Here is a 14,626-nt window from a genome sequence, read left to right on the forward strand (position 1 = left end):
CTCCCCAAGAGCTCTGCCCCGCCCCCCGCCCGGCTCCCTGGGCACGCGGGGGGCTCCCATTGGTCCGGAGCGTGGCGGGTGCTGATTGGACCACGTCCCTTCGCTCCGCCGCCTCGACCAACGAGCGCCCGCGGCCGGTGCGCGCGTGGGGCTGACGCGGAAATCTGAATGGAGCTCGCGGGCCGGCGGCGGCGGGGCCGGGGCGGGGCCAGCGCGGCCGCCGCTGCTGAGGGGGCTCGGCTGGGGCGGCCCCGCTCCGCGTCCAGGGGTCCCGCGCCCTCGCCATGGGGCCCGGCCCCTCTCCGCGCCCGGGCCCCGCGCCACGACCGTCTCGCGTGGTCTTGGCCGTGCTGCTCTGTGCCGCCCTGTTGCTGTCGCTGCCTGTGAGCGGCGCCGGTGAGCGGCGGCGCCTGGCGTGCTCCACCTGCCGGGGCATCGTGGACAGGTTCAACCAGGTGGGCCGCGGGGTGCGGGCGGACGGCCCCGTGCTGGGTCACGGGTGCGTGGGGGCTCCCGGCGGGGTCGAGCAGCGGCGTAGCTGGCTCCGCGCCTGCGGCGGGCGCCGAGGGGCAGCGCCGGCCCCATGGCCGGGCAGCGCCGGCGGGCGCGGCGCGGGTCCGGCCGGCGGTGTGCCCAGAGGCCGCGCATCGGGAGAGCCGCCGCTGGAGCCGCCCTGTGATGGAGCAGCGGCGGGTCCCGCTCCAGCAGCGCTGGCAGCGCCGAGGCGGATGGGTGGCAGAGCTCCTCCATCTCCATCTCTGCCGCCAAAGGTGTTTTGGTGCTTTTTGTGTAAAAAGGCTGGCACTATGGGAAGTGCTGGTGGAAAGCTTCGTCCCGCTTCACTGTCTGTTGCCACTTTGTGGCATAGTAAATTCTGCGCCGGCAAAGAAGGGCTGCTCCGCCCGGTGACCGGTGCTTTGTGCTCTCCATACGCGTATCGGCTGCTGCAGGCTCGCCAGGTCACTTGAACTGCGGGGTTTTCTGCCAGGTGTCGTCTGGTGGCATTGGCTGTGACTGGGGACAGCTGTGCTGATCGCCCTGTTGTACGGTTGGGTGCTTAGCTTACAACTTGGTGCAGACCGGGCTGTTATCAAAACCGAATGAAGTAAAGGTTCTGTCCAAATGATAATAAGTAATAAATTTCCTGAGAACTTGAGGGAGAAGGGTGTAAATACATGCATTTCATACATGCATAGAGGTTTTTTTGTAAATCAAGAGTGTAACATGGCTTTGTTTATGCATTAGGAAAATTTAATCACGTTATGCTGTAACATACACTTTCTCACTTTTTGTGTTGTCGTTAGCTGTTGCTTTCGCTCAGGAATTTGATCAGCAGCTTGAGAGCTCTACTGTAGTTTATACATGGTGCTTTTCATAATTTCTGTATAAGCATTTGTTATTGCCCTTAATTTTTGTTAGAAACAAACCCTATGTAATTTCTGGTGCTTTTTATTTGTAGGGTTTGGCAGATACAGCTAAAAAAAACTTTGGTGGTGGGAACACTGCTTGGGAAGAGAAGACGCTGTCAAAGTATGAGTCTAGGTGAGCTGTCTCGGTACTTCTCATTCATCTGCATTTTGTGTTCACTGTGTTCTCATTCAACTGCATTTTGTGTTCACTTCAATATACCATTGTTTTTTGGAACTTAAATATTGAACTTGGCATCTGAGATTTCTCTTGTCCAAACCTTAAATTCTTAATGATTATAATGTTACATAACATTGTAATCTAAAGACTATAGTAAAGACTCAAATGCCTTATTATTGCCTCTATTCGCCTTGTTTCTGAAAAAAACTAAAATTATTTCTGTTATTAGTCATAGTAGTTTTGTTTTTCTATTTACCAATAAAGTCTTAATGAATCTAAATAATGGTCAATATTTTATAGCTAGTCATAAAAGGTACAGAGTACTGAAATACTTGATTTAGAATTAAAGCAATATCTTCTCCCTTGAGTTGTCACTGTTTCAGTGCCAAAGAAAAGGCAGATTACTGTATGCACATCTGGTCAACCATGGAGAAAAGCAACCTGATACCTTTCTTCTGCATTTCAAATTCATTTTTTATCTTAGTTGGAGCACTGAGATGTTACTGTGAGATTCACATGCTTGTGTCAAATAAAAATACATTAAATTTATTGTTGAACATTAAAGTATTGCACTCCAATCTTCTGGGAAGCTAAAAATCTATCAAACCTACAATCTAGAAATATAGTAAATGCAAGCAAGTCACAACATTCTTGTGGTCACTATTCTGGGTTTGGGTTTCTTTTTTGACTGAAGTAATGTTTTTTAGTTCTTTGCTCTGATATTTGGTATGTTTTGAAACTAATTCAAGGCACCCCATAAACTGATGAAATATTCTCACTGAAGTCTGGCTGCTCTGTCAGGTCTTGAGTTGTATTGAACATTTAAATTGTATTTACAGTTTTCCTTCTCTGCTTGTAGTGAAATTCGTCTCGTAGAGATCATAGAGAATCTGTGTGACAGTAGTAACTTTGAATGTAACAACATGGTAGAAGAACATGAAGAGCTTATAGAAAAATGGTGGTTCAAATTGTAAGTATCATTTTCTTGGTGGAGATCTTTGTGTGAATAAATTATCTAAGAGGATGAACTAATAATGTTTAATCTTGTACCTGAACAATAGCAGTATGGGCAATTATTCGTTGTCTTTCAAGGGTTGCCACTGGGTGCAGCTGGTTTCAGGCTAACTTTTAGTATCATGTGCTGCTATACTATGTTCTTTTTGATTTTCAATTCCAACAGTGTTGCAACAAAGCATCTACACTTGTTTCTTATACACTGTCTACTTAGTTACCAGTAGGGTGTCAACATTGGAAAATTTTGAAATTTAGTCCCTTATTTGTTTTCTTTTGTCACAAAACTTCAAAAGGCTCTTTGGCTCTTGTGGGTTTTTTAATTGCTTGCTGTTTCCCTGACGCTACATTTTGTTCTCCTGGCAATCAAAAAAATAGTTGGTGCTAGTCAGGGTAGAAGTTAGATCTTTTGCGGATGATAGAGTAGCAGCTGACTTTTCTACCTGCATTTTAAGCTAGACTGGGATTTGTGCTATAGCTAAGCTTTTTGTATAGCAGTCATAAATATTATTAGTGCATGGATGGCAGTGTACCATTTAGATTTCTTAATGTTTGGGTTTTTTAGTTCCAAATCACATTTCTTCTAAGTATTTTTCACTAATTTAGACTGTCAGCACTCCTAATTAGCTAGAATACAAGAGAGTGAACTGCCATTAAATGTTTCACAACTGGATAAGGCTTTTTGATACTCTTTCTTCTAAATGACTGCTTTATCCTTTTACCTAACTATGCAGTGTTGTTTATATGGTAACATGTAGTGAAGGGAATAGAGTAGAATAGCAGAGCAGAAAACAGAATATTTCACTTGCAAGGAATCTAAAATGATCACTTAGTCCCGCTGCCTGACTGCTTCAGGGCTGATCAAAAGTTAAAGCATGTTGTTAAGGCCATTATCCAAACACCTCTAAAACACTGATAGGCTTTGGGCCTCCACCACCTCTCTAGGAAACCTGTCCCAGTGTTTGATCACCCTCTTGGTAAAGAAATGTTTCCTAATGTCCAGTCTAAACCTTTCCTGGTGCAGCTGTGGACCCTTCCCTTGTGTCCTGTCATTAAATACAGCAGAGACCAGCACCTCCTTCTCCCCTTTCCCTCCTTAGGAAGCTGCAGAGGGCAATGAGGCTACCCCCTCCACCTCCTTCTAGACAAGCACAAAGTCCTTAGGTGCTCCTCATAGGACATGTCTTCCAGAAAGGTAAACTATGCAACCCAGAATCTTTAATTTGGCTAAAATTTGCAAAACTGGAAACTAGAAAATTTGGCATAGTAAACTTCTTAAAATAATCAAAACCATTCACAGAATACATTGGGTTTTGGAAAGTTTCTGTATTTAATAGACCTTTTGAGTGCATGCAATTGATTGTTTGCCTTTCTTTCTTTAACCTGCAGTATCCAAATGTCATTCAGTTTCTGTGGTAGTTTCCAAAGACAGTTTCTTTGCCCATGAGTACCTTAGGCATTTTTTACAAGTTGTTACATAAAGGGTGGTTGATCACTGGAACAGGTTCCTCACAGCACCAAGCCTGTCAAGTGTTCAGGAATCATCTGGAGGACACTCTTGCTCACATAATTTAGTGTAGGAAGTACTGAGAAGAGCAGGGAGTGGACTCAATTAATTGGGGTTGTGTGCTTGTGCTCAAGTAGCACACAACTAACTTCTTAATTTTAAAAATGTTTGGTAAAATAATACTTGATCAATGCTAAAAAAAGGAGAAATTTTAACCCAATCATCAAGTAGCCAATAATATGAACAAATGTTAACAACTCTTCCAGACTATCTTCTGTATACTTGAGATAAAGATACAGAAGTTATCTATAAGAGAAAGACATAAGTAAGACTGTGTAAACTGTATATAAACCTTCTCTAAAAGTAAGGTGTTGAAAAATGGCCTGTGTACATGTATGGAGAAGAATTGATTTTATTTGTTGCTCTTATTTCACTTTTTTCTTAAATATAATTTATAAAATTTGAGTACAGCTTGTTAATAGTGGTGTATTTTAAAGGTAGGTTTTCAAGTTGGAGGACATCTTCTAGAAATTGATTCCTGAAATCTTCAGAAGAATTTGGTTTCTAATCTGTCATGTGCAAGAGGTTTCTCTCTTGTGTTGTGCTGGATCAGTTGTGTGAGCTGGCTTTTAAAGAATCTTTGTTCCTTTTGTTTGTAAATGAATGTCTTTCATATACAGAAAGAAGAAGTATCCAGATTTGTTTAAGTGGTTTTGCATTGAAACAATAGAAGTTTGCTGCCCTGCTGGAACTTATGGACCCGATTGCCTTGGTAATTTTTCTTCTGAAAAATTCAGTAGCAAATACAGTTTTTTTACCTGTTTGTTTCAGTCTTTATTGTCACAGACAAATACATGATATATAATATTTTGTATGAGACACAGGCTGCTGTGTAGTATGTATCTGCTTTCTGCCTCATAGTTAAGTGGTTACCTTGTGAATATCCTGCCTGAATAAAAAGTCTTCTGGGCATGTAGTAATGTACTAAACTGTCAAGGGTACCAAGATGTGCAGAAACAATCAATCTGATGCTAATATCCACACCTGACCCATCCTTAAAGGCTGTCTGTAACATGAAGTCTGTTGTTTAGGTGGCCTTGCAGAATCTGTGTAGACAAGAATCCTTGACCAGTTTCAAGAGTAAAACAACCCAAATGCTGCTGGGGTTTAAATGAAGAAACTTGCCACTGAGGGTCAGTTAAAAAGGCAATGAGAAAAATTGGGTAAAAGTAGGTGGGAGGTAAAAGTAAGGTCTCTGCAAAAGTGATGAGAGATATCTGAAGCTGGTAAAATGTATAAATCTCTAAAACTTTGCACGTTATTAAAGAGATCGATTTTGGCCACTTAATATATTGGTAAAAATGAAGTCCTCATTTCCTATATTGATCTAAATGATAGCTGGTAGATTTTTACAAATGTAATATTAGCCTTCTCAGAGATCCAGAAAAAATAAAGATACCAATTTTATCCAGGAAGCTGGGAAAATAAATAAAATTTTGAGCCATGGTCTTTACCTAAAATCAAATTGATAATTGAACTTTCCTGGAGATTGTTTTGACTTTCCCTTATACTTGAATATATTATTAATCATTGTCTTATTGCAAAACTTTTGGTTACTCTCAAGGGTGAAAAAGACTCTTGGAAATTATATCCTGCTTTAGTCTGATATTTTAAAATTAATTTTTATTTTATTTTCTGTGAAGAGAGAGGCAGTTTGGGTGCTTGTATCTGAGAGTAGAAAGTTATTTCCTTAAGCATCTGGTTTAAAAATATGTTTGATCCTTTTTTAGCTTGTCATGGTGGTTCAGAAAGACCTTGCCATGGAAATGGCCACTGTGATGGTGATGGTACCCGAGGTGGAGATGGCTCATGTAGCTGTAAGAAGGAGTATACAGGACAGTTTTGTTTGGACTGTTCTAGTGGTTACTTCAGTTCCTTGAGAAATGAGACACATTCTGTTTGTACAGGTAACAAAGTCTTAACACATGATTCTATCTTTGTGTTACTTCCTCAGTTTTTTGCAAGCAAAACTAGAAAAATTTGAAACTAACAAATGGAGAAACAAAACACAGTTTGGTCAGCTTTAAGTATAAGAGACATGTCAGTCATTTTAATGGAATTCTAAGATTTTGCTAAGTCATCTTTTCACATTGCCCTTGGTTTTGAAATTGTTTTTTTCTGCTTTAAGAAGAAGAAGCAGAATTCATAAAAAACTTTGCTTCTCTGCTTCCAAAGTGCTGTTAAAATCTTGAGCTGAAATTACTACATACTAGACTTCTTTAAATGTTAAGGTTTCCTCATGTCTCAGATGAGCTTAAATGGAATAAATGGAAACAGTTAATCTGTACTGCAAACTACTTAGATTCCAGTTAGATATGCCTAAGTTTAATTTTGAAACAAAGTCAGGTCATAGGAGTAAAATTTTGCATTGATCAGATTTTCAGTTCTTCTTAGACCCTTGATGAGATTCTGCAACAACTGCATCCTGTGTCTGGGGTCTAATAAGATTGTTTTTAAATAGTCTATATTGTTGTGTTGTTGTTTTTTATTTTTTTTTATCTTGTTATGTTGTAATTCTTCTCTATGATTTGTTTTAGATGACAATATATAACATACAAATGTTGCAGAGGGTATGTTATATATGCATGTTATATATATATATGTATACAATATGTATATACAGCTGGATTTCTAGTACCTTCTGAAGATCTTCAGAGTTAAATCACTTCACACATTGCTCTCATAGCTAGTTGCTAATATAAGTTGTGTGAGGATTCATTTGGTAAAGAAGTGCTGAGTTTGATGTTTAAAATCATGTCCCAGCCTTGAGGAGCTGAGCTAAGTTTGCTGTCCTGATCTCCTCTTTCCAAATATTTTAGAAATTGGACCTGTCACTTCTAGTCACTAGAATTTCATGGCAGTGTTCTCAGTGGTGCAAATAACTGTAATTGCTAGGTTTGGTTTCTGTTGGTATTTTGCAGTTGTTTTGGTCAGATAGCTGCATGTTTCTGAATTAAATCTTGATCTTATGGAGGTGGTGTCTGGTGAATGGGAGTTTCAAGCTGATAAAAATGATGGCTTCCACTGAATCCTAAATAAAGTTTTGTCTGAGAGATTGTGTGCCCAAACTTGTCTTGGTATCTCTCAACAAAGTTTTCTCCTCTCAGCCTGTCATGCTGCCTGTAAGACTTGTACTGGTTCAAGTAACAAGGACTGCCAAGATTGTAAAGAAGGCTGGATTAAAAATGAAGATGGAGCTTGTGTGGGTGAGTAATGCTTGGCAGACTTCAAACAGGTTTTGTAGTAACACTGGCTAGTAAGATTAGATGGCATCACTTCCAAATCTTATTTTATTTTATGGAAATGATCTGTCAGTTTAGATTTCTACAGTTTTATTAGTCTCTCTCTTCCTAACTTACTTCATGTTGCAGGAAAGCAGTATTTTCTCACCACTGATTGCCTGGTGATGACAGTTACGTTTTATCATTCTGTTCATTGTATGTCTTTTTAGTTTAATGGAATTCATAGAGCAGCAAGTGGGGTGTTTCTTTCTGGACTTGAGTTTTCTTGGTGTTTATTTGAATGCTAAACAATGTCCTGCTCTTGACTTAAGCTATTCTGTCAATTAGTAGAAGATTTGTGTAAACTACATATTTTGTACTAATTGCACATTTACCTTCACATAACTTTGTTGTAAATGCTCAACCCTAACAGAGTTCAAACACTTCACTAAAAGCCATACATGCTAACTTTTCCTGTTGTTGGACAGAAATACCAAGAGACATCAAGCTCAGTGCTTCCATTAATCTCTTACCTGTTTCTGTCTTAGCATTTAAGTTCGCTTACAAGGAGATAAATGTGAATACAGGAAAAATGTGAATACTAAAAATACTCCCAGTGCAGGAATGCATTAGGGGAGAGTAACACATTCTGTTTTAGTGGTTGAATTTGACCCTTTAAACACCTCTAACAAAATGCCCAGAAACAGTGTCTTTGAAATTATGTGAACACTGCTTCCTTTTCAAAGTGCCAGTGAGAACTGGTTTTGAATTACAGCTCTTGCACTAACCTGCTTAGGCAACTACTGAGCACTCCCAGGGCGTTTTTAAGATGCTTTGGTACTGTCTTCTGTACAGCTGAGTTTTTTTCCAGATAATTATTGCCACTAATGAACTATAAATCAATTGAGTAATCAGTAGGAATGATGGGTGCAGCAACAGGATGAGAGTGACAACAATGACAGGAAGAAAGGGACTGAAATAACCTTTCTTTGTTTGAATTTTTTAATGAAATACTGTTGCACCCTTTCCTTAAAATCATAAGGCTTGCATGTTTTAACTCTGCAGTAGAATTGGTTTTCAGTCTGACTGGTCCTAATCATAACTTGATTTGCTTCAATTTGCTTTCTGTAGAATACCAAGAGGTGCATGTGTGTGCAGTAGTATAGTTTTTTAGTCATATAAAAAGCTCTGTAACTTGGTAATGTAGGGGTACAGGAGAAAATAGTATTCTAGAACAATAGTGTGTCTGCTTGTTTGTTATGATATTTGCATAAATGCATGACTTGAAAATGGCAGGGATTGCAGGTATCCTGAAGTTTATTTAGTTTGAGCTCTTGAATTTCTGATACGTCTCTTATTGTCATCACAAAGCATATGAGGATCAGTTTTGATTTTCTAATACAGGTTTAAGCTGAACAAAACAGTGTATGTTACTGTGCTGGTTCTGGGTGTACCATGTTGCATACCTGACCACAAACTCATTGCAACTATTCTCAATAGCATTCAAGTATTAATCTATTAATCTATCAAGTATTAATCTATTTAATCATAACTACTATTTTAGGTAACTTGTCACTTTTTATCTTCAGATTTAGATGAATGTGCTGCTTCTCCTTGCAAAGATCACCAGTATTGTTTGAACACAGATGGATCTTTCTCATGCAAAGGTTTCTTTTCAATCTTCCTGTTGTATTGTACTGTCTAGAATACTAAACTAATGCTAGAGGTTATGCTTAGAAAATGCCTGATGGATATTTGGTACAGTGTGGTCTGATCCTCACTGGGCACGGGGAGGATGAGGCTTTAGACCTATTGTATGAGCAAAACAAGAGATTTCTGGTTATTTCTCCTTGGCTTTTGTGAGACCCTCCAGCTCTGAGACCTCCAACATGAGGCAGGCATGGACCTGCCTGAGTGGGTCCAGAGGACAGCTGTGAAAATCTTGATCAAGAGGGTTGCCTCCCCTATGAGGACAGGCTGAAAGAGCTGGGATTGTCCATTCTGAGCAAGCGAAGGCTCCAGAGCCTTTCAGTACCTAAAGAGACCTACAACAAAGATGGAGAAGGACTTTTTACAAGGGCATGTGGTAGACAAGATAAGGGGGAATGGATTCAAGCTGAAATAGATTAGATTAGATATTAGGAAGAAAATCTTTACTATGAGGGTGTTGAGGCAGTGGACCTGAGACGTTAGGAATGCCCTGTCCCTGGATGTGTTCAAAGACTGGTTGGATGGAACTCTGAGCTACCTGGTCTAGTGAAAGGCATCCAACCTATGGCAGGCGGGTTGGAGCTAGATGATCTTTAAGGTCAACTTCCAGCCCATGCCATTCTGTGATTTCTTTGTGTGGGTAAGCTGTCTGACTTTAAAGGTAGTATTTTAAACCCCAGATACACAATTTTTTTATGCATAAAATATTTTATCTTTAGCATGTGATGCCAGCTGTGTAGGTTGCACGGGAGAAGGTTCTGAAAAATGTAAGACCTGTGCATCTGGATATGTGAAGGAAGATGAGACGTGTACAGGTTGGTGGATTTAGCAGTACCTGGTAGAATGCTAGTTAGCTCACTCTTGGTTAGCCATACTGAGGAGCTCATAAGTGCATTCACATTTGTGTGCTTCAGCTTTCATGCCTGTCGAAGTGAATCCAGTCGTTCTGATATTAGCTGCAAAGACATTTTCAATAAATTACTTTGTTACTGAGCTGATAAGCTTGACAAGACTTAAAGTGAATCACTGGTACAAAGGAATAAGGTATTTTATAGTAGCTTCAGGAAACAGCTACATGAGTCTTTTGTCAGTTACTTACCACTTTGTCAGATCTGTGTTTCTATTCATTTTGTAGCAGAAAGGCAGGCATTGTGATAATCCATCAATGTCCAAATTCAAATGATATTCATTCTTAGTGAATTATAACTTGAAATTAGACTTCTTCTGTGGGAAAGAACAAGACATATGCATAATCTGAAGTAGCTGTTAACTGTGATGATGTAGTATTTACAAGCTCTGTTCCCTTTAGCTATACTTTGATGGCATAAATAGAAAATGACTGTGGGGGAGATGTTCAGTAGGTCAAGACAAATTGCCTAATTGTGACAAACGTAACTACTTAATACATTTATCCATACATGTTGCAAAACATTAAAAAACAATAGTACTGAGTGTTATCTGAATAACTTTGAAACAGTCCAAATCATGAAGAATCAAATCTCTTGCAGCAGCATTCTGCTCCTCAGTGTTTTTCATATTTGAATAGACTTTTGTTTATATGACTGAGCACAAATAAGGTTTATAACAAAATAACAGCAGTGGACTCTTTCTTTCCCTGTGCTATCTCTAGATGTAGATGAATGTAACCTTCCTGAAAAGGTCTGCACAAAAGAGAATCAAGACTGTGTTAATACGTCAGGTAGTTACAAGTGTGTATGTTCAGAAGGGTTTGAAGATAAGGATGGAACATGTGTTCAAACTGTAAAACCAGGTAAGTAGCTTTTCAGGGACAATTTAAAAAATATGCTGTATCAACAACTTGGAGTTTTATGTAAGTCTAAGGGTCTAGTTACTTGTAAGTCCCTCTATATTATTTCTCATCTTCACACAGCTATGGTCTGTATCAATAGTTTATAGTGTAGGCCACACTCTGATGTGTGTGTTTTTGCCTAAAGATAGTTTATGTTTTTAAACATTCTCTTCTTGTGTTGCTACATTTTTGCTTAACTCAAGGTTGTGTTTTTAAGTCACTTAAGGGTCTGGCACTTTTACATAAAATGGGCTAGCAAATATCTGCTGTCATAAAAATGAGCTTGTCCTCCCCACTTCTTTCCTTTATCATTACTTGTAGTGACTTAAGGGTTTGTCTGATTGCATGCAATCTTCAACTCATTGAAATCTCCGAAAATTACAAATTGAAAAAATAATTACAAATTCTTTTTGCTGGATAAAAAAGCTGAATGTGTTTATTTTGTGATCATGTAAGTGCCAGAGCTGGCGTTAAGATGAAAATGGGGAAGACATCCATCTGTCAGTCATAGGGAACAGTTTAGCTTCACTTAAATTATAACTTGCGTCAAAAAATTCAACTATCATTTTTTTTCTAGGATGTATTGACACATATGTACAGAAGTACATACATTAAATGCTCTGTTACTCCATCTAGGCCTCTTTTACAATTCCAAAGAGAAAGATGGGATTATTTTGCAATAACAGCTGTAGGAGAATAGATGAGCGACACCTAATTTCATACCTTTTCTTTCTACTTCTTAGCTTGTTTGGGTGGGTTTTTTTTTGTCCTCCCTTTTCCATCCCCAAGACTGATTTTTCGTCTTGTACTAAAAAGTTGTAATGATGGATGTTGTGTTGCTCAAGGCCACTCAGTTCATTCCTTTTAGTGCTCGCTGTTATTAGTCCTATAGAACCAGTTATATACTTCTCTGATACAGATATGCAGGGTATCAGATACTACCTTTGTTAATGTGGTCTGACATTTTGAGACTAAAAGTAAAATAAAAGCTTGACAAATTGGCTTAGTTTTTTTTGTTTAGATAATGCATTTCCCAATGTTATAAAATTGCTCTGCTTTTCTACAAGTTCTTTTAACATCTGAACTGAGCAGTTTGTACTATAAAAACAATTCTGAGTAAGACTTGCCCTACTTTTTCAAATACTGAAACTACTACTGACAGGATATGTGGAAAGGAGGAAATTCACTGTGAATAGCTGAAAACAAAAGCCTAGAACAGAAATGCCTGTGCTGATTTTTTTTTCCTTCCACTAATAGTATAATACCAATTGATTTGAAAAATGTTGTTGGCATGTAGTAAATAAGTACAAGCTTAGGTTAGGAGAATGGTGCACGTAGGTGTTATATATGGCTTAATTGCTTTTCTGGTCTTGATAAATATGTTAATTTGGGTTTCTCTTTAAAAAATCCTAATTTCAAAAATCACAGTTAGATATATAATTAATTATATATATAATTGATAATAGATTTGTATTCTAATTGTGCTATTTAACTTCACAGGAGAGGAAGTAGAGAGTGAAACAACTGAGCCTTCACATACTGAACATATTGACTTATGATCTGCATTCAGAACCAAAAGACATTCCTATCTAAAGTTTTAAATTATTGGACTAAGCCTCTGCTAACTGTCATACTGTGGAAGTGGTATGAAATATGCAGGTTGCCATTAAGACTTTTTTTTTAAAATGGTGACAACCTGCTCTTTAAGCTGCATTTCTTTATTCTTAAGTCCCACTTTTTATATAATTCTTCAAAAACAACACTCTAGATGGGTTAGTATAAAATTTGAATGAACATAACACTGTACCCAGCAACTGTAAACAACTTGCAGGCTTCTCATTCCAGTGCCTACTGAAAACTGTTATCTTCTGGAAGAATTTAGTTGCACTTCATAATTCAAGGAAAATTTAGACTGAAGTTTGTTGTTTCTAATCATGAGAAATATTTCTGTAATTGAAATACAGCTTTTGGAAATTGTCAAAGGGAGTCTCTCTGGGGGGAGGGAAGCACTGTTCCCTTAAACAAAATAGAATGCCTAATATTCCATTCAATAAAAGTGTATTTTGTTGGAATGTGCCTTAAAATTTTTAAGATGTTAATACCTTGATGTGTTGTCATGCCTGTTTTTCTTTTAAGTCAGTGAAAAAAACACAAAAGCAACCCAAACGACTCTCAAAAAAACAAAACCCCAGAACCTTGTAAACTGTATTTCACTTCAGCACTGAATTCTAGCACTCAGTTGTATTGGAATATACATTAAATAAAAACCCCAACCCAACCTCTCCTCTCTCTCACACACACTTTTCTCTAAAGGAAGAATTATGTCAACTTAACTTTTCAAAAACAGGTAAACAGGTCTCTCTGACAGATACTTGCATCAACTATGTAAACTAGTTTAGAAGGTGATGAAAAGTAGGTTTGGCTAACACGTGCCTGCAATGGCTCTAAGTTAGTATGTGAGTGCTCTCTAGAATCGATGAATACAGGACTTTCACTACAAGCTACTGCTGTGTGTAATAGCTGCCTGTCTACTGGAGAGCAAGCATGCTACTATCAATTTTTCATCTTGTAACTTGTGCCATTTCAGAAGGAAAGCTTATAAGCATAGCATAGATACAACTTCCTATGTGTTGTCTCTAAGCTTGATTGGCAAGTATAAGAGCTGAAATGGATATATCCTGTAGGACTATCACAGCTGTAAATAAGATAAGGACCATCCACGTACAGTCTGGTGGAAGTGAGTAAAGTTTAGAATACATTGTGATGGTGGATACAGCGGGTTGTAGAATACAGCTAAGAAGAGCACAGTTTAGGCTTAATTACGAAGTTTCAAACAGGACTCTAAGGTAAGGGGACATAAAAAGGCTTATGAATAGGATTGATCTATTCTGCTAAGCAGTAAAGATCAGACTGCTTCTATATCAGAACTTCTATATAGTTCTGAAGACTTTTGTTCAAGCTAAGTCACAGTTCAGTTTATGAACAGTGCATGGATGATTTGTATGTGTGAGAGATACCTAGGTGAATATTGTACAAAATCTCATTCTGTTGAATTCTTATGTTAAAAGCTGTATAAACTGATCTTGTGCATGGTAGTTTAAATACCTAGTGGTATTAAGGTATCTCTAACAGTTTTCTTTAACTGTTGTATCTAGATGTTCCTTAACTTGCCAGTCAGAATATGAAATCTTCAGTGCTTTCTCAGCTATAATTGTCAAAGATGGGCGTATTTGCCACAAAATCTTGCAAGTTGGAGGGTAGGCATTGCATTTGAGGAGTACTAAATCAAAGGGAGGAAAAAGTAGGCAGTTTGGGAGGCACATGGAATACAACTCAAGGATTTTAGGGTTTTTTAGTACAGGTGTAGCCAGTTACAGTAGTGTTAGTCCCTAAGGATCCTGCAGGAGCGTAGCTTCTCTATGTTACTCACATTTAACTCCCAGGTGTTGCAGGTTGTGGTATGAATGGTTGTTAATCATAACAGGAAATGTTGGTACTGTTTAGAAACTACCATCAACTCACACTCAAGGGAATTGTCTGTCCAGTACAAACTCTTTATTAATGTTCCAAGCCTGAAATAATGCTTCCCTATGAAGAAGAACTTGCTACTCTTAAGTTCCTTTCAACTTACTTGGGACTCTGGGGGATACCTGATGAGGTTCTTAACTACAGACTACTAGAGTTGAACCATCAATCAGAATGTTGTACATACAGATGTAG

At 38.6% G+C, this 14,626-nt stretch overlaps 1 protein-coding gene across 1 annotated transcript; it reads left to right on the forward strand.

The window, feature by feature from the left end:
- Positions 1 to 198: 198 nt before the first annotated feature.
- On the forward strand, positions 199 to 12,978 carry CRELD2 (cysteine rich with EGF like domains 2). Its single transcript, XM_068189773.1, has 10 exons — positions 199 to 455; positions 1,460 to 1,542; positions 2,447 to 2,557; positions 4,786 to 4,877; positions 5,896 to 6,072; positions 7,273 to 7,371; positions 8,976 to 9,053; positions 9,816 to 9,911; positions 10,727 to 10,867; positions 12,407 to 12,978. The coding sequence occupies exons 1-10, from the start codon at positions 285 to 287 to the stop codon at positions 12,463 to 12,465; spliced, it is 1,107 nt and encodes a 368-aa protein (XP_068045874.1). The 5' UTR covers positions 199 to 284; the 3' UTR covers positions 12,466 to 12,978.
- The last annotated feature ends 1,648 nt before the right edge of the window (positions 12,979 to 14,626 follow it).

Source organism: Anomalospiza imberbis, chromosome 5, assembly GCF_031753505.1.
Source record: "Anomalospiza imberbis isolate Cuckoo-Finch-1a 21T00152 chromosome 5, ASM3175350v1, whole genome shotgun sequence".
Classification (NCBI taxonomy): Eukaryota; Metazoa; Chordata; class Aves; order Passeriformes; family Viduidae; genus Anomalospiza; species Anomalospiza imberbis.

Excerpts from the sequence above, each read along its gene's own strand:
- CRELD2 (XM_068189773.1), top strand. The coding sequence starts at position 285 with ATGGGGCCCGGCCCCTCTCCGCGCCCGGGCCCCGCGCCACGACCGTCT. Across the intron at positions 1,543-2,446 it reads CTGTCAAAGTATGAGTCTAG|TGAAATTCGTCTCGTAGAGA; the intron begins GTGAGCTGTCTC and ends CTCTGCTTGTAG. Across the intron at positions 4,878-5,895 it reads TTATGGACCCGATTGCCTTG|CTTGTCATGGTGGTTCAGAA; the intron begins GTAATTTTTCTT and ends ATCCTTTTTTAG.